Consider the following 19,517-nt stretch of genomic DNA (forward strand, 5'->3'; position numbering starts at 1 on the left):
AGATAAAAAGATCCTCGGACCCCAACCCAGCAGTTCTTAAGACACGTGTGGATAAGCTGAATGCCCCCCAACCCAGCTGCAGCTGAACTCCCATCAGCCTCAGCAGGCACTGCCAGCGATGATGGAAGTTGTCGTACCGAAAGAACTCAAGGACCAACTATTCTGTGACTCTTAAGAAATCCCTTTAACTCTTCCCACAAAGGCAGGTGCTACTGCTGAGGCCTTGAATGCTGATGGGACTAGGTCTTTTAGTAACTGGGGAGAGGGGAAGAGGCCCACTTAATTTCTAGGTCCACCCCCAAAGAAGAAACATGATTTAGAGCCGCAATTTGGGTGCCGAGGTGATGATGAGCCGTTGGAAATGTTTCGCTCGAGACGCCAGCTGATGTTAGGGCCCAGAAAGATCATAATAAGCAAGGCACCCTGATCATATGGAAAAGAGAGGGGGGCTTATCTCAAACGCTCACCCACCCACCCCTTAAGAAAACAATACTTAAATTTTATTTGAGTCCGTTTACTATAGAAAGAGGTTAACGGTTCTCTACAGACAACTTTGGTCTTTTTGCGCTCAGCCAATTAAAACGCCGCGAAGAGACCCCATTGATGGGCTCAGGAGTCGGGGCAGGTGACCAAAACCACCTGACCAGGCAAGGAGGAAAGACGTGTGGGCATTCCATGGAGGTGGGGGGCAAGGGGGAGCGAGGCAAGGGAAAAGGGGGGGAGCAGAGAAAACATATCCAACTATGCCAGCTCCCACCCCACCCAATGCCAATCCTCATGCCCCCTTGAAAGGCAGAGCGTCAAACCATTGTGCCTGGTCCTTCCAAACTAGATGGCAACCAATTTAAAGGGAGATACATTGTCAGTTATAAATACAGCATTTTCAGGGTGGGGGTGTTAAAAAGGAAGCAGGCAATCGCCTGAAGGCTCTACATTAATGCTCCACATGTTGGAGACACGAGTTCAAGCAATAGGCCAACAGCTTAGCCTGAACTAGGTGGATGGGGACGGGGGTTGTTTGGAAGTGGGGTCCTGCGGTTGGGTGCAAACCCAGAGTCCTGTCATATTTTTAAATACATAATTGGAAGGAATGTTTAGTTGGCAGGCTGGAGGCCACAAGGCAAGCGAGGACCACGTCAGGCCGCCCGCCCGCCAGAGACGATCCGCTAGGTGGATGAGGCTTCCGGGGTTTTCCGTCCCGCCGGGGTATCCGAGGCCAGAGGTGGATCTGCATCGGAGTTCTCACACGGCGCTCAGAGCCTGGTGGGGAGGAAAAGGAAAATGAGGATAATCAACAGGATGGGGCGACCCTCATTTGGGGCTTTCCATGGCCGCATCCACAACAATGTGATGCCACTTTAAGCAGCCATGGCTCCCCCCAAATAATTCCTGGAACTGTAGTTTGTTAAGGGCCCTGGGAGTTGTTAGGAGACCCCCTCTTCCCCTCCAGGAATTACGGTTCCCAGAGTTTCACAACCAATCCTTCTTCAAAGGAAACTCTGGGAATTGTAGCTCTGAGAGGGGAATAAAGGTAAAGGTAAAGGGACCCCTGACCATTAGGTCCAGTTGTGGCCGACTCTGGGGTCGTGGCGCTCATCTCGCTTTATTGGCCGAGGGAGCTGGCATACAGCTTCCAGGTCATGTGGCCAGCATGACTAAGCCACTTCTGGAGAACCAGAGCAGCGCACGGAAACGCCGCTTACCTTCCCACCGGAGTGGTACCTATTTATCTACTTACACTTTTGTGCTTTCGAACTACTAGATTGGCAGGAGCAGGGACCGAGCAACGGGAGCTCACCCTGTCACGGGGATTCGAACCGCCGACCTTCTGATCGGCAAGTCCTAGGCTCTGTGGTTTAACCCACAGCGCCACCTGTGTTCCTGGGAGGGGAATAGCGGTCTCCTAACAACTCTCAGAATCCTTAACGAACTACAGATCCCAGAATGCTTTGGGGTGGGAAAATGTGACTACTTAAAAGTGGTATCACAGTGCAGTAATTTTTAGGTCTTGCCTTCTTTCTGTGATGGCAAGTAGTCTTAAAACTGTTTCTAATATTGTGTTTTAATGTTGGAATCCGCCCTGAGACCTTGGGTGAATGACAATTAGTATCATTATTAACGGTAATAATTTAAATGTCAGAAGGAGAAGGGGATGACAGAAGACGAGGTGGTTGGACAGTGTTCTCGAAGCTACGAACATGAGTTTGACCAAACTGCGGGAGGCAGTGGAAGACAGGAGTGCCTGGCGTGCTCTGGTCCATGGGGTCACGAAGAGTCGGACATGAGTAAACAACATATTTAAATGTATGGTGTGATTGTGGCTTTTCTTGAAGAAATGGAGACAGCAATCCTTCTGAATACCTGTTGCTTTCCCCCCATCCCAGCTTAGGAAAAGAAAGCTTCACTCTGCAAGGACAGCATTTCAGCCCCAGTGGTTTACCTTTCGTGCAAATTCAGGCAGGACAAAGGCTGCCCTGTGGACATCCGAGTTGTAATACTTAAGATTCATTGCTTCCACTTCCTTCTGGGACAGCTGTTGGACAGGGTCCCTGAAATTAGTGTTCTGCAGGAAGAATAAAAATTGGATTTATTTGCAGGAACATCCCTGTCTGCGTCCACAAGGGGGCAGAAATGGGGGGGGCCTTACTGATGAATAAGTATCGTAATCCCCGCATCAGTGGCGTGTTGCCTGTATTGCACCCACCCTACTCTTTCTTGCCAAAGGAGCTCAAGGTTCTCCCTCTCCCCATTTTATCCTTATTTATTGCATTTATATAGCCCAAAGAGCTACATGCATCTCCTCCGCCCCCTTCACAACAACCCTGTGAGGTAGGAGAGGCCGAGAGGCAGTGGCACAAGAAAGAGGTGTGGAATGGAGAGAGTCACAACAGCCAGACAGAAGTCCCTTGGGGGCTGCACACAACCCAAATTTACAATGGTACCTTGGTTCTCAAACGCCTTGGTACTCAAACAACTTGGAACCAATAGCTGCAAACCCGGAAGTAAGTGTTCCAGTTTGCGAACATTTTTCAGAAGCCAAACGTGCTCCGTTTTGAGTGTTACCCTTCCAATTTAAGTGCCACACTTCCGTTTTGAGTGTTATGCTGTGGTCTGCCTGTTTTTGCTATTCATTTTGTGGTTTTGTTTTTGCGGCTCTTTTTGTTTCGTTTTTGTGACTGTGTGGAACCTAGTTCAGCTATTAATTGATTGTGTCTGCAGTACATTGTTTATTGCTTTCATTTTATGGATCGATGGTCTCGTCAGATAGTAAAAGTCATGTTAAATTGCTGTTTTAGGGGTTGCTTTTAAAAGTCTGAAACAGATTACCGTATTTTTCGCCCTATAGGGTGCACAGGCCCATAGGATGCACCTAGTTTTTTTTTTTGGGGGGGGGGGGAAATAAAGGGAAAAAAAATATTTCCCCCCCAGGCTTCCCCCGACCCCAGCCCCCAGAACAGGCTGCTATCCGCAAGCCTGGGGGGAACTCCCGCCAGGCTCTCCAGGCTTGCAGATAGCTTCCTGAAGCCTGGAGAGCGAGAGGGGTTGGTGCGCACCGACCCCTCTCACTCTCCAGGCTTCAGCGAAAGCCTGCATTCACCCCATAGGACGCACACACATTTCCCCTACCTTTTTGGAGGGGAAAAAGTACGTCCTATAGGGCGAAAAATACGGTAATCTGTTTTGCATTACTTTCTATGGGAAAGCACACCTTAATTTTGGAATGCTTTGGTTTTGGAACGGACTTCCGGAACGGATTAAGTTTGAGAACCAAGGTACCACTGTACTTAGAGCGGGCCCAGTGATGTTAATGGACCGGGCTGATTCACGCCCTTAAGTTTCAATGTTCTGCATAGGGCTTGCTTCGGCATGCAAGCCTCTGCTCCCCAAGCCCCGATCGACAGAAAGAGGCAGCAGACAATATCCCTTACTGAATTCTTGCTGCAGAGCATGAAGCCGATCTGTCCGCTGGGGTAGGTCGGGATGGTGCAGTAGGCGTACTCGACCACGGGGAACAGCGACTTGCAGAACTGGCGCATCTCCTTAATGAGGTCCAGGTGCAGCCACTGGCATTCGCCTGGCAGAGAGACAAATGTGGAGAGGGGCGTTATCAAAGCCTTCCTGGGTAGCTGGGGGAAAGAAGAGCTGGTATTTGGTTAGCCAAGAATCTGCGGCCCTTCCACCTCTCAGGCACTAGGGGGCAGGCTTCCAAAGAACTAGATCTGAGCTGGACCACCCAGAAACCTGAAAGGGCATTCCACTGCACGTGTGCCACCACTGAGAAGGCCCTACATTATTTTTTGGGCTGTTGCAGCAACCCTGATACGCTGTGTTAAATGCAGCAAGGTATTTCAATTTGTACTTTTATACCTTGCTTCATTTCTTACATATTGCATTTTTGTTCCGTATGTATGTATGTATTTGGTTGGTTTTCAGATTTACAGTCCCATATCCAACATACAACATAGAAACAAGATTCCAAAGAATCTCCCCTTTGTGGGTCCTGTTGTTAATCATTTCCTCCTGCATCTTTTACAGCAATCCAAATCTTTTACCTCTCCGCTGTGTCCAAAATTCACCATTAAACTACAAATGTTATTCCAACCCTACTAATGATTTTAACTGTATACAATGGTTTTTAAGATAAATTATAAATTTCCCCCATTACTTATTAAAATGGCTGCGTCAGTTTGAACTGCAATAGAATGAAAAATAATACAGGAAGAAATACAAACACAATTAAAACCCAATATGAGTATTTACTGTGGGCGTGCTGCGGACCACCTGAATGAAGCTCATGGACCTGAGTAGGGGGACCCCTGATCTAGGGGGCACCAGACTTTCCATCCCTGCTGTCAGGGAACTGCCATCGGAAGGAAGGGAAGTGAAAGGGCTCACACAGGTTGGGAGAGACTCAGCAGCTGAAGAGGGAACCAGTAGGGGGAGAGGAGCTGAGCTGAGGGAAAGGGAGCTGGAGGGATGGCTCAGAGACACTTCCAGCGAAAACAGTGGGGAGGTTTCAGGACCTCCTGTAGGGACACCCACTCCTCGCCGGAAACTGTCACGCAGAGAGTCCAGAAGACGTGTTTCCGTTAAGGAGCTTTTATGTTGGAAGCGATTCCGAAAGCAACCACTGTCGGAATCTGCCAGCGACTGACGGAGCCATGTTTAAGGGGCTCCGTTACAGACAGAGGTTTGCAAACTTGACCAAACTCTGAGGGACTAGGATTTTACACACAAGCAGCTCATCGTCCCATCACAGCATTCCGACAGTCTTCGTGAGCAGCTTGTGCAGGAGAAGGCATCATGAGCAACCCAGCCGGAACCGGAGAAGCAGGAGCTGGAGCGGGTCCAAGCCTGGAAGAAAGGTACCGGGTGTTGGAGGTCCAGCTAGCGCTGCAGACGGCGAGGCTTGAGGAGAGGAGGGCTCAGGATGCAGACAAAAAGGGGAAAGACACCCAGCTCGTCAGAAAGGTACCAGGATTGGTGCAGAAGTTTGGGGGGGAGCCCAAAGACTATCATGGCTTTCGGACAGAGATGCAATATGCCCTCAATCTGCAGTTTGATGAATTCCCTGACGAGGAATCACGAGTGGCTTTCGTGATTGGGCATCTTGAAAAGGGGGCGAGAGACTGGGTTAGACCCCTGATGGCAGCGAATAGTGACGTCCTAAAGGACACGATGAAGTTCTTTCGCGCCATGGATCTGATGTTTTCCAGCGATATTGAACAGGGAGTGGTCCGCAGACAGTTAATGGCTTGCAAACAGGGGAGCCGATCTGTCCGTGAGTACTGGACTGAGTTCACCATGTTGATCCATAAATTGGGGTGGGATCTATCGGCGGAACCCATTCAAATGCTCTTTGAAGAAGGGCTTTCTTCGGCTGTGAAAGACGAACTTTCCCGGGCGCCCAGGGCGGAGTCTATGGACCAGCTGACCAAATCAGCGCTGACCATAGGAGCGCGCCAGGAGGCGAGAGCATTGGAGAGGCGGGAAGGGAAGGGGGAACGTTGGAAGGAGTTCCGCATTCCAGACATTCCAGAGCCAACTTTCCCGCCGGCAGAGCCGATGGAAATCGGAACAGCGCGCGCGCGCGCAGTTTCAAAGCCCAGTGAGGGGGGAAAGAAGGAGGGAAAAGGCGCCCGGAAATGCTATCTCTGCCAACAGCCAGGTCACTTTGCCAGAGTCTGCCCCCAGAGGAAGGAATGGCAAGGGATGGTAGGAGCTGTGGAGGGAAGAGAGGAAGAAATACCGAAGCAAGTAAAAGCCAACGCCTGGCTGCCACCGTCGGGGCACAGCAGCCAGGCCAAAGAGCAGTGAAAGTGCCCACGCCAGAACCTCCTAAACCCGCCCTAGTGATAGAAGTGGCGCTAGAGCTGCCAAACGGACACCCTCTAAAGATAAAGGCGCTGTTGGACTCAGGCAGCTCCTGCAATTTCATGAGCAAAGAGTTTGCAGCTGAACACCAGATACAGACGATCCCTTTAAGCAACCCCCTGCAGGTGACCACGATCGATGGCAGGGAGCTGTTGGGAGGAGAAGTCAGCTTGCAGACCGTCCCAATGATAATGAAGGTGGCAAGGCACACCGAACTGATAGCGTTTAATGTGGCCACCTTGGGAGGAGCTCCCATTATATTGGGGATGAGCTGGCTAGCGTTACATGATCCGCTGGTGGGCTGGCATCAGAGAGTGGTTTCTTTTGGTTCAGCACATTGCTTAGAACACTGCAAAGAGGGAAAGGGTTTGGCAGGGGCCCAAGCCACCCTAGCAGGGACTGAAGTAACGGAGAACGTGAAGGTACCACGACAATACGCAGATCTCCGCGACGTCTTCAGCGAAAGGGAAGCTGACCAACTACCCCCGCATAGACCCTTTGACTGTCAAATCAATTTACTCCCTGGGGCACAGCTCCCTGTAGGCAAGCTGTACGCCATGTCAGACAGAGAGATGCAGGAGCTAAGAGAGTTCATTGACAAGAACCTGAAGAGAGGGTTCATCAGAGAGTCCAGGGCGGTGGGGGGCAGCCCAGTGTTTTTTGTGGATAAAAAAAACACGAACAAGCCGAGGCTTGTGTGTGACTTCAGGGCCTTAAATGCAGTGTCAGAACCAGTGGCTTTCCCTATGCCCAGGATTGACGACATTTTGACAAGGGTCAGGAAGGGAAAGATTTTTACTAAACTGGACCTAAGGGGGGCGTACAACCTGATACGAATAAGGAAGGGGGATGAATGGAAAACCACCATGTTCACCCCTTTGGGGGCATTTGAATATTTAGTTATGCCCTTCGGCCTACAAGGAGGCTCCGCGTGCTTTCAATCGTTTATGAACCACGTCCTGGGGCCTTTGCTTTACAAGAATTGTGTGGCCTTCTTAGACGACGTGTTGGTGTATTCTGAGAATGAGGAGCAGCATGTGAGAGACGTCAGAGAAGTGTTGAGCAGGCTGCAAGCCAACCAGCTGTGGGTGAAACTGGAGAAGTGTCAGTTTCATACCAAGGAGGTGGAATTCCTGGGGTATCGCCTGTCAGACAAGGGATTGGCCATGGATCCCGGCAAGGTCCAGGCGGTGCTGGAATGGAAAACACCCAAAACAAGGAAGGATGTGCAGAGGTTCCTAGGATTTGGGAACTTCTATCGTAAGTTCATCCGAAACTTTGCCCACCTGACGGCGCCCATTACGGACTGTCTCAGCAGTAAGAAGAAGTTCGTTTGGACTGAGGAGGCGGAGCGAGCATTTGAGGAACTAAAAAGGGCCTTCGCCTCGGAACAACAACTCCTGCATGTGGATTTACAAAAACCGATGAGAGTGGAAACTGACGCATCAGACAGAGCTATTGGGGCGGTGCTTCTGCAGCCAGGGAAGGAGGAGTCAGAGTGGAGACCGTGTGCCTTTTTTTCGCGAAAGCTGAACAAATCCGAGAGGAACTACACGGTGTATGACCGAGAACTACTAGCCATTCATGAGGCGTTCCGGAGATGGAGGCACCTGCTAATTGGCGCACAACATAAGGTGCAAGTGTGCACTGACCACAAGAACCTAGAGTATTGGAGGACGGCACGAGTGCTCAACCAACGGCAAGTGAGATGGGCCCAGGAGTTCTCCAAATTTAACTTTGAGATTTGTTACGTGCCAGGCCCAGAGAACATTAGGGCGGACGCTCTCTCACGCAAACCTGAATATTTGGAGGGGGAGGGAGCACCCGAAGAGAGACATGTCATTCCAGAGGACCGCTGGGTGTGTGGGGCGGCATTGGTGGGACAAAGAGAACTGGTAGAGGAAACAGAGAATGATGAATACGCCCAGAATAAGCTCAGAGGTCTTAGGGGTGAGGGAGAGGAACCAGGGGGTTTCGAGGAAAGAAATGGAGCTTTGTATTACAAAGGGGCACTGTATATCCCTGAAGGAGACTTAAGGGGGAGGGTACTCAAGCAGTTGCACGACAGCCCCACGGCGGGGCATTTTGGACAACACAAAACCAGGTGGTTGGTCACCAGGGAATTTTGGTGGCCTAAGGTGAGGGAAGATGTACGGGAGTATGTAAGAGGGTGTGAGCAATGCCAGCGAGCCAAAGGGGAGAGGCGGGCACCGGCGGGGCTATTAGAACCCTTACCAACCCCAGAACGACCTTGGGAGGCAGTGTCGATAGATTTTATGACTGATCTGCCGAAGTCCAAGGGGAAAACAGCCATCATGGTGGTGGTAGACCTACTAACAAAGATGTGCCACTTTGTAGCCTGCTCGCATGCAGTCACGGCGGAAGAGACAGCGAAGTTATTTGTAGAACACATTTTTAGGTTGCACGGGGTGCCATTGAGGGTGGTCTCAGACCGAGGAAAACAATTTACTTCCAGGTTCTGGAGGAAGCTCATGAGCTTACTGCAGGTGGAGGTCAACTTTTCGACTGCCCGGCACCCTGAAACCAACGGGCAGGCGGAAAGAGCAAACGGGGTCCTCCAGCAATACCTGAGGTGTTATGTCAATGACAGAGAGAATGACTGGGTAGAAAAGTTGGCGCTGGCGGAATTTGCCTACAACAATGCCGAGAATGTGTCCACAGGGATGAGCCCCTTCTTGGCTAATTATGGGTGTCATCCCAGGGCTTTCCCAGGGGGAGAAGGGGAGAGATGGGGTGTCCCGGCAGCCGAGCATTTTGTAGAAGAAATGGAAGCAATCCATCGTCAGCTCCAACTCAACTTAGAAAGGGCGAAGGAAGAATACAAGAGGCAGGCAGACAAGAACCGAAGGGAAGGTGAAACCATAAGGGTGGGAGATAGGGTGTGGCTGTCAACCCAAGGGTTGCCGTTCAAAGGAGGTTGTAAGAAATTAAGACCCAGGAGATTGGGTCCCTTTGAGGTCATTCAACAGGTCAACCCAGTGGCTTTCAGGCTCCGGTTACCCAACCACATGAAACTGCACCCAGTATTTCACAGGTCGTTACTGTCACCGTATGAGGGGGGACGAGAAGGGATGGCCACTCGGGGACCGGTCATAGAAGAAAGGGAATGCAGCAGCCATGTGGCAGAAATCCTCGACGCCAGATGGAAGGGGGATCAGGTGGAGTATTTGGTAGCGTGGGAAGGAGAACCGGAGTCAGAAAACACTTGGGTAATGGCAGAAGATATCAATGACGAGGTATTGATAGAAACGTTCCATCAAAGGTTCCCAAGGAAACCTCAGCCTGTGGAGAGGTTCCGGAGGGAATACTTTGGGACCACCGATGAGGAGGAGGAGTTGGAAGGATTCTCGGAATCGGAAGGGGAAGGGGAGATGGACTCTGAGGAGGAGGAGTACTTCGAGACCAGGAACCGCAACAGGTGGAGAGAAGTGTTCGGGACATCGGAAGATGAAGGAAGTTCATTCCGGGGTTTTGCCTCCTCACCGCCCGTAGAGGAGGGGGCGAGAGGGGATGAAGGGGGCCCTGGAGGGGAGGTGGATGTCAGGGAACTGCCATCGGAAGGAAGGGAAGTGAAAGGGCTCACACAGGTTGGGAGAGACTCAGCAGCTGAAGAGGGAACCAGTAGGGGGAGAGGAGCTGAGCTGAGGGAAAGGGAGCTGGAGGGATGGCTCAGAGACACTTCCAGCGAAAACAGTGGGGAGGTTTCAGGACCTCCTGTAGGGACACCCACTCCTCGCCGGAAACTGTCACGCAGAGAGTCCAGAAGACGTGTTTCCGTTAAGGAGCTTTTATGTTGGAAGCGATTCCGAAAGCAACCACTGTCGGAATCTGCCAGCGACTGACGGAGCCATGTTTAAGGGGCTCCGTTACAGACAGAGGTTTGCAAACTTGACCAAACTCTGAGGGACTAGGATTTTACACACAAGCAGCTCATCGTCCCATCACACCTGCTTTTTTTTTTAAGAAAAAAAGGAGGCGTGGGGGGAAACCCAACACTTCGGAAATGTGCTCAGTGCCTCCAACTGGTCATCAGCACACAGGCTATTTCGGCTGTCCCTCACCTTGGCAGCAGAGAATGCCGTCTTCCCGCAGAGCTGTCTTCATCAGCTGGTAGTAGGATTCTTTGAAGAGGCTTTCTGCAGGACCTGGAGGGGAAGGAACAGCACCAGGGAGGGTTCAGTATGAAAATACCTGGGAGGTATTTCTGGGATTGCTTGGATCACACCCTGCAAAACTGCATTCATCCATTTATTCACCCAATCTGCAAGCCATACCTTTGAGGGCAAACCTCCCACCTAACAAACAAACAAGAGCATTTATCCGACACTAATCCCACCTAGCAGTTCGAAAGCATGTCAAAGTGCAGGTAGATCAATAGGTACCGCTCCGGCGGGAATGTAAACGGCATTTCCGTGCGTTGCTCTGGTTCATCAGAAGTGGCTTAGTCATGCTGGCCACATGACCCGGAAAAACTGTCTGCAGACAAACTTTGGCTCCCTCGGCCAGTAAAGCAAGATGAGTGCCCCAGAGTCGTCCGCGACTGGACCTAACGGTCAGGGGTCCCTTTGCCTTTACCTTTAATCAGAGTGTCTGAATTTGCTTCTCCTCTTCTCTTTTTCTTTTGAGCCAAAAGCATTTACATACAGTGGTACCTCTGGTTACGTACTTAATTCGTTCTGGAGGTCCGTTCTTAACCTGAAACTGTTCTTAACCTGAAGCAGCACTTTAACTAATGGGGGGCCTCCTGCTGCTGCCACGCAGCCGGAGCACAATTTCTGTTCTCATCCTGAAGCAAAGTTCTTAACCCGAAGTATTATTTCTGGGTTAGCGGAGTCTGTAACCTGAAGCGTATGTAACCTGAAGTGTATGTAACCTGAGGTACCACTGTACTGCTTAATATTGCCCAAAAACCAAAAACCACCTGAAAGATAACAGGGGCAGCGACAGGGACAGTTCCCACAAGTATCCAAACAAACCCGGGTTGCAAAGAGAACGTCAACAATGTCTAGGCAACACGATGACCATATATACATACGTAACAGACAATCTTTCAGAGACTTTGAAACTAAATATTTCATTTTGAACTTGTTATGGTTTGTAGAAATTCTATAAAGATTGTCTATTACGTATGTATATGGTCATCGTGTTGACTAGGAGTTCCCACGAAGGATTCAGGGATTTTTGGAACTGGCAGAGAAAGCTTTCCTGCAGACCGCAGTGATTTGCTGGGTGCATAAGGCTGTCTCTCATGTCACCTGCTCCTGAGCTGTATAAGGACCTCCAACACCTTGAAACTGACCTGGAAGTGGACCGGCTGACAGTGCTAATCCCAGAAGTCATTTGCCCCCACAAGCCACCTAGGTGTGTGATCTGTACAAGCTGCAGCCTCCAGGTCAACCCCAAGAACCCCAGCAGGCACACAAGATTCACGATCCAATCACAGTCGCCGGTCAAGATCCCCTCCGCCAATCTGCACTCACCCATGGGGTCGGAAGAGTCTGTGATTATCACATCAAAAGCCTCCTGGTTCTGCTTCATGAATTCAAAGCCGTCCCCAACATGCAAGGTGAGTTTCGGGCTGGAATATCCCACAGCCATCCCTGGGAGGTACTTCTTAGATGCTTGGATCACATCCTGCCCCCAAAAAAAGAAAAAGAGAAAGAAAAAGTTTTTTCTATTTACTTGCCCAATTGATAAACCACACATTTACCGTATTTTTTGATCTATAAGACCCACCCGACCATAAGACGCACCTAGTTTTAAAGGAGAACAAGACAAAAAATGTTCTCTCCCTCTCTGCTCAGCGCCTCTCCACAGCAAAGTTTTTCCTCCCGCTTCACTGAAGGGGCGCTGCGCAGCTTTCCCTCTCTCTGCACTGTGCCTCTTCAGTGGGAGGAGCACTCTGCTGCGCTTAGGAAGCTTCGGGCAGCTATCCCTGAAGCCAGGAGAGCAAGAGGGATCGATCCCTCTTGCTCTCCTGGCTTCAGCGAAAGCTGCGCAGCCTGCATTCGCTCCATAAGACGCACACACATTTCCCCTTACTTTTTAGGAGGGGCAAAGTGCGTCTTATAGAGCGAAAAATACGGTAGATGGCAAACCTCCCATCAAGTCATAGGTGTACAGTAAGAAAAATGAACAAAAGCAAGTATCATAAATTAATAAACGCGCCCGAATTTGCTTTCTTCCTCCCCCTCCCCCTTCCCTATCCCCTTTTCCTTTTGTGCTAAGACTCCAAGCTGAGATTCCATGAGCTTGGGTTGGATGAAGAACAGGATTTTAGGCAGGGAAATTGCCTTAAATAAATAACAGTAATAAATCACTAAAACCACTGGAATAAATCAATCACTGGAAACCACACTTGGGTCCTGTCCACACGACACATTCTAGGCCGCATCATACCACTTTAAATAGTCATGGCTTCTCCCAAAGCATCCTGGGAACTGTAGTTTGTGAAAGGTGCAGAGAGTTGTTAGGAGACCCCTATTCGGATCGGAGAGCCAAGTCAGGACCATGGGGAACAGAGAGGAAGGTTTCGGGGCTGCTGGGGAGAATTCAGAAGCACGTAGAGAAGTTTGGGGATTTAACGAAATCCCAAATGAAAGTGGTTCAGCTTATCTCCTCCCATTGAGGCAAGGTACCTTGCATCTCCAAGGAATGTCGGCTGTAGAAGTAACCAGACCTGGGATGGGGAGGAAAGGCTCCGCTGGCCTGCTTTGCATTTTTGGAGGAACTCTGAACACAAACGCTCCTGTTAGGGACTGAAAAGCAGTACTGCAGCATTTTTATTATTATTATTTAGACCAGTGTTCCCCAACCTTGGGCCTCCAGCTGTTTTTTGGACTACAACTCCCATCATCCCTCGCTAGCAAGACCAGTGGTCAAGGATGATGGGAATTGTAGTATAAAACAGCTGGAGGCCCAAGGTTGGGGAACACTGATTTAGACATACATACAGTGGTACCTCGGGTTAAGAACTTAATTCGTTCTGGAGGTCTGTTCTTAACCTGAAACTGTTCTTAACCTGAGGTACCACTTTAGCTAATGGGGCCTCCCGCTGCCACTGCACGATTTCTGTTCGCATCCTGAAGCAAAGTTCTTAACCCGAGGTACTATTTCTGGGTTAGCAGAGTCTGTAACCTGAAGTGTCTGTAACCGGAGGTACCACTGTACATACATACATACATAACAATAATGTACATACACTTACAGACAAAAAAAGAAAAGGTAAAGGAAAAAGAAAAATACATAAAATAGGTAAACACCCATGTGACTTCCCTCTGCCAGTGCTCGTCATCTTTATTACTTTAAAGTTCTTATTTGCATTGCAATTCATGTATCTCTACCTTACTTCTCTTATTAAACTGTTATTTTTTTCTAGGTCAACTTTACAACTTAGTCTAAACATATCAGCATGCTATCTTCGGAGAAGTGTTTGCTTATATATTCTTCAAACCATATCCATTGTGACCTTAATTTCTGATTTGTACTGCAGCATTTTGTTGCAGCTGCTACCTGTGCAAACCTGCCACCCCCACCCCCAATTTGGATTCCTGCCGACTTTGCCCTGGCAAGATTTCATTAGCATGATGCAAAATGCATTTTTCTCTCTCTGCCTCATCTTGCAAAAAACCCCAAAAAACCTTCCAAGGTTGGGTGGAGGAGGAGGTGGTACCCGCCCCCCTTGAGTTCAGTCGGTAGAGCATGAATGAGACTCTTAAATCTCAGGGTTGAGGGCTTGAGCCCCATGCTGGGCAAAAAGATTCCTGCCCTGCAGGTCGTTTGACAAGATAAGCTGCATAGTTTCCTTCAGTCCTACAAGTCTATAATTTTTCACAACTAGAGGACAAGGAAGTAGGTCTTTAATAAGGAAGGCGGTTAAGAAATCATAGCCCCAGGGAAAGGATAGGTTGATAATTGCTTTTATCCTGTCAAAGAGCTCCGAAATGTACCAGGCAAGGACAGCCAACGCCCTCAGAGCTTGGGCAAGAGGAAAGAAATTAGGCTACTAACACAAAAACTTTGGCTTGCAGCCAGCGAAGCCCTAGGCCAATTGAAATTTATGAACCAAAGTTAGTCATCTTCATTTATTTATTTCAAACGGGTCTACTGGCTCCATGGGAAGGTGGTGGACTCTCCCCCTTCCTTGGAGGTTTTCAAGCAGAGGTTGGGTGGCCATCTGTCATGGATGCTCTAGCAGTGATTCCTGCATTGCAGAGGGTTGGACTAGATGACCGTCAGGGTCCCTTCCAATGCTACAATTCTATCAAACCTAACCTTGGCTCTCACCCATTGTGAGCTCTTGAGGTCAAATCCTTCTAAATTTTCTGTTACTGGTTTCCCATCACCCCACCCCGCTGCCGGAGGACCTCTTGGAAACTGCCAGGGGTCTTGGCGGACCACTGGCCACCAATTTACTGGTCAACCAAACAGACCCCCTTGTTGTAGCAATCATAAATGTGTCGTGGGAGATGCCGTGCAATTTTAAATTTCATGTCGTGGACTGCAGGCTGAGAATCACAGTTTGAGGGAATCCCATTTGACAGGCAACGATCCATAAGCAGAACTAACTTTGTTACCTCGTCAATTTCGCACTGTATTACGGACTCCACGGAGGGGTGCTTGACCACTTCCCGCAAGACTCCTCCATCGCCGCCCCCGATGATGAGCACCTGTGTAGTGGAGACGGCACTGTTACTTTGCTCTGAGAACGCCCACCCATTCACCCCCCTAGACGAGGGCCGTGTTCCCTTTCGGGGGCCACGTGCCAGTGGTGGGTGGGGCCAGAAGCAAAAGTGGGTGGAGCAACGAATGCGAATTTTACCTTTGGACAGTAGGCTAGTTTCCCCACTCCACTCACACACCCCTCTCTGCCCTCCATTCAAACAAGCAAGCATAGTCATGGTCCAAGGACAAGGACATATTCCAGCTAGGCAAAAACATGGAAGGAGGGTGCAAAGCAGAGAGGGTGTGTGGTCAGAGATTCTTTAGTTGAGATTCCTGCATTGCAGGGGGTTGGAGCAGATGATCTTCAGGGTCCCTTCCAACTCTACAATTCTATGAATCTAGGATCCCCACCCCTGACCAACTGCAACCTTCCCTTCTGTCAAGTCATATGGTCATTAATCTAAGCAATGAAACCTGCCCTCACCTCTTTCTGTACTTTACAATATTCTACTTCTTTAGTTCTTAAGTTAGATTACCTACCACCCACTCTCAAAGAATGACCCAAAGCAACTTACAGTTGAACTATGAATATATGTAACCATAGGACACGGGAGGCACTGTGGTCTAAACCACTGAGCCTCTTGGGCTTGCCGATCAGGAGGTCGGTGGTTCAAATCCCCGTAATGGGGTGAGCTCCTGTTGCTCTGTCCCAGCTCCTGCCAACCTAGCATTTCGAAAGCACGCCAGTGCAAGTAGGTAAATAGGTACCAGTCTGGCGGGAAGGTAAATGGCGTTTCTGTGCGCTCTGGTTTCTGTCACGGTGTTCCGTTGCACCAAAAGCGGTTTAGTCCTGCTGGCCACATGACTGGGAAAGCTGTCTGTAGACAAACGCCGGCTCCCTTAGCCTGAAAGCGAGATGAGCACCACAACCCCATAGTCGCCTTTGACTGGGCTTAACCGTCCAGGGGTCCTTTACCTTTTACATTTACATGTAACCCTAAAAGCTAATGGCCGGCCAACAAAAATTAACAAAGGGTTGGATCCAGTGCTAGCCCTATACACAGCAGACTCATTGAAGTCAATGGACGTGACTAAATTGGGCCCATTAATTTCAGCAGGTCTGCTCTCCAGTAGGACTTAGTTGGAGACAGCCCAAAGAATCAAATGTGGCAAAATATGCAGGTAACAAAAAAGGGGGCGGGTGCTGGCCTAGAGGACCTAATCCAGCAAAGTTCTTCATAGGATCATGTCCAGAGATGGATCCCCCAGGAGGACGACAGGACGAGGCTTACCTTCTGTGGGTTTGGGTGACTGCACAAGGGAAGATTAGCAATCATTTCCTGGTACGAAAACTCATCCCTCTCTGTGCACTGGATAACGCCATCAAGGACCAAGACGTTCCCGTATGTTTTGCTAGAGGAAGAAGAGAGCAGGGGAAATGATGGGTGTGAATAGCAGGGCAAAGGTGTACGGTCTCCAAAATATGCCCCTTTAAGTCCCTGAACACCAACGTTGCAGAGCTCCAGGGACAATACCTGGATTGCCACAATTTCTGCATCCCTGAAGTAGGCCATCAGTTGCCTTCACTGTCCCTAAGCTGCCTTTAATGCAAGGACAGGGACCTCTGGCCATGCTGGCTGAGGCTGGTGAGAACTGGGAATCTAACAACCTATAGAGGCGCAAAGGGTCCCTGTTCCTGAACTAGGCCATCACTTGCCTTTCCTGTCCCAAGTTACCTCCATCATAAATCTGACCATCACTTGCCTTCACTGCCCCTAAGCTACCTTTAAGGCAAGGACAGGGGCTGCTGTCTGGGGCTTCTGAGAACTTGAACAATGTATAGGGATGCAAAGGGTCCCTGTTCCTGAACCAGATTGCCACTCGCCTTCACTGCCCCTAGCTACCCCCAAAATAACTCTGCCTTTTTTAAAAAAAATCAGAGGCAGATGAAGATACAGCCCTCCAGATGTTGAACTACAGATCCCATCATCCCTAACAGCTGGCTAGAGCCCAATAGAACCTGCCTTGCATACAAAGGGCCCAAAGTTCAACCCCCTGCATCTCCAAGTAGGGCTGGGCAAGACTCCTGCCTCTGAATCCCAACAGTGCCGCTGCCAGTCAGTGCAGGTAACGCTGACCTAGATGGACCAGTTGTCAAATTCCAAGGCAGCACCTGCTGCCACCAGCCAGGAAGGAGTCACCTTGAGAGAGAGGCAGCGCTTAGGGCAGCGTTTCTCAAACTTGGGTCTCCATCTACAACTCCCGTCATCCTTACTGTGGCAGGACCAGTGATGAGGGATGATGGCAGTTGCAGTCCAACAACAGCTGCAGACCAGAGTTTGAGAAACACAGGTGGAGGGTGTCCCACTGAGACCCAGGTTCAAATGCCCCACTTGGCCAAAAAAGCTCAATGGGGTGAGCTCGTGGGGTTGTTACAGGGAGTCAAACAATGAGATCTTTTTCTGGGGGTGCTTGGATGGGTGGGAAGACTCCTTAGACAAAAAGGTGGGCTGTATGAACGCCACCAAAGGGCAGCCCCGCCCTGTGCTTTTGACAGGATCGGGACAGCGCACCCGTGCACGCCATCCTCACGTGCTCAATCCCCGCATCCTGGCCTTTCTCCCGCACCCTTACCTCCTGAAGACCAGGATCTCCTGGAAGGGCGACCGCTGGTGATGCAGGACCTCCTGGACTTGCAGAGAGAGGGCCTGCCCGGGCCAGAGGCTGCACGTCTCGCGGAACCAACCCTCTTGGATGACGGCTGCTGGGGCTGCCGCCTCCTCCTCCGCCTCCCCTCCCGCTGCTGCTGCCCTCCTTCCTCCTCCTCCTCTTCCTCCCAGGCCAAGCTCCATGGCCGGCCGAACTGGGCAAGGCGAAGCGGCTGCCCCTCCGCTCCGCCTCGCCTCCGCAAGCGCAGGCCACCTGTGCACGCCTCAGCCGAACCGGTGCAGCGGCGGCTTCAAGGGAGGCGAGCCCGAGCGCGGCGCCGGCCAATGAGGAGCCGCGTCCGCGGGGCCGGCGGAGGCAGCGCCGGCCTCTGGTTGGCTGCGGGCGGAGAGGGTTCGACAGAGAGGCGAGGCGAGCGAGCAGGGTAGGGTGCGCTCGCGGGGCGGGCGGGCCACGTGGGGCGCTGGGCGTTCCTTGCGCGTGAGAGCGAGATAGAGACGTCGCGAAGCAGCTGCGGTAGGGTGGGAGATGCGCGATTCTGATTGGCTGGAAGGAGGGGAAGGCTGAAGCCTCTCTCCACGTGGCTCTTCAGCAAGGGCAAGTGAGGCCACGTTGCATCTTCAGTCCAAGTGCACGGGGTGTTGTTGTTGTTTTTTTGCATTGGAACAAGTCCATTAAACTCAGCGGGGCTTCTTCAAAGGTTCTTTAAGCGCCATGCATAGCCTGATATTCTCAGTCGAATATAAAAGCTTAAGAGAAAAGCAGTGACAAACCTAGACAGCATCTTAAAAAGCAGAGACATCACCTTGCTGACAAAGGTCCATATAGTTAAAGCTGTGGTTTTCCCAGTAGTGATGTATGGAAGTGAAAGCTGGACCATAAAGAAGGCTGATTGCCGAAGAATTGATGCTTTTGAATTATGGTGCTGGAGGAGACTCTTGAGAGTCCCATGGACTGCAAGAAGATCAAACCTCTCCATTCTTAAGGAAATCAGCTCTGAGTGCTCACTGGAAGGACAGATTGTGAAGCTGAGGCTCCAAGACTTTGGCCACCTCATGAGAAGAGAAGACTCCCTGGAAAAGACCCAGATGTTGGGAAAGATGGAGGGCGCAAGGAGAAGGGGACGACAGAGGACGAGATGGTTATGAACATGAGTCTGACCAAGCTGTGGGAGGCAGTGGAAGACATGAGCGCCTGGCGTGCTCTGGTCCATGGGGTCCTGCGGAGTCAGACACGACTAAATGACTAAACAACAAAATATGAAAGACAGAGTGTCCTATGTAGGATTCTACAGAAATAAGCACGCACATAGGTGAATATTAAGCCACTCCCATTAAGCCCCTCTTTCCGCCACTGCTGTGATATTGGGGGTGCAGGTTACACAGCTCTGACTATGCCCATCCATTTCTTGAATGGGTTCCAAGGTCAGCCCGGTAGAGTCAGTTGAGATGGGCTGCAGTGGGGGCTTGCTTCATGATAACATAGTCTAGAAGAATTAAGAGCCTCAGATGTGTGGGTTGTATAATAGTTGATGGAGGGTCCGATGGAGTTTGAACAAACTGCGGGAGGCAGTGGAAGACAGAAGTGCTCTGGTCCGTGGGGTCACGAAGAGTCGGACACAACTAAACGACTAAACAACATAAAAGCTTAAAGTTGGGGTCGGGGAAGCACATTGCCTATTTTGTTGGCATATGTCTGAAGAAACAATGGAGTGTGCCTTTCAGGGGTTAAGACAAACCTCTGTGACAGAAAGCACCAAAGTGACTGCTTGTGTGCGAGGGTTGCCAAAA

The 19,517-nt window shown here is 50.4% G+C and overlaps 1 protein-coding gene across 1 annotated transcript; it reads right to left on the minus strand.

Annotated features, from left to right (window-relative positions):
- Positions 1 to 498: 498 nt before the first annotated feature.
- SRM (spermidine synthase) lies at positions 499 to 17,997 on the minus strand. The gene is made up of 8 exons (XM_081018002.1): positions 17,695 to 17,997; positions 16,353 to 16,473; positions 14,973 to 15,065; positions 11,877 to 12,030; positions 10,458 to 10,541; positions 3,930 to 4,075; positions 2,441 to 2,563; positions 499 to 1,260 (listed from the first exon to the last, which is right to left on the minus strand). Exons 1-8 carry the CDS (start codon positions 17,910 to 17,912, stop codon positions 1,243 to 1,245), a joined length of 957 nt encoding a protein of 318 aa, XP_080874128.1. The 5' UTR covers positions 17,913 to 17,997; the 3' UTR covers positions 499 to 1,242.
- Positions 17,998 to 19,517: the final 1,520 nt, after the last annotated feature.

This window comes from Podarcis pityusensis, assembly GCF_964106645.2.
Source record: "Podarcis pityusensis genome assembly, chromosome: 8".
Classification (NCBI taxonomy): domain Eukaryota; kingdom Metazoa; phylum Chordata; class Lepidosauria; order Squamata; family Lacertidae; genus Podarcis; species Podarcis pityusensis.

What these genes read in the sequence shown, in the direction of transcription:
- SRM (XM_081018002.1), bottom strand. Translation starts at nt 17,912, where the DNA reads ATGGAGCTTGGCCTGGGAGGAAGAGGAGGAGGAGGAAGGAGGGCAGCA. An exon ending in GAGATCCTGGTCTTCAGGAG is followed by an intron (nt 16,474 to 17,694) that starts GTAAGGGTGCGG and finishes TTCTTCCTCTAG; the next exon opens with CAAAACATACGGGAACGTCT. An exon ending in CGGCATTCTCTGCTGCCAAG is followed by an intron (nt 4,076 to 10,457) that starts GTGAGGGACAGC and finishes TCTCTCTGCCAG; the next exon opens with GCGAATGCCAGTGGCTGCAC.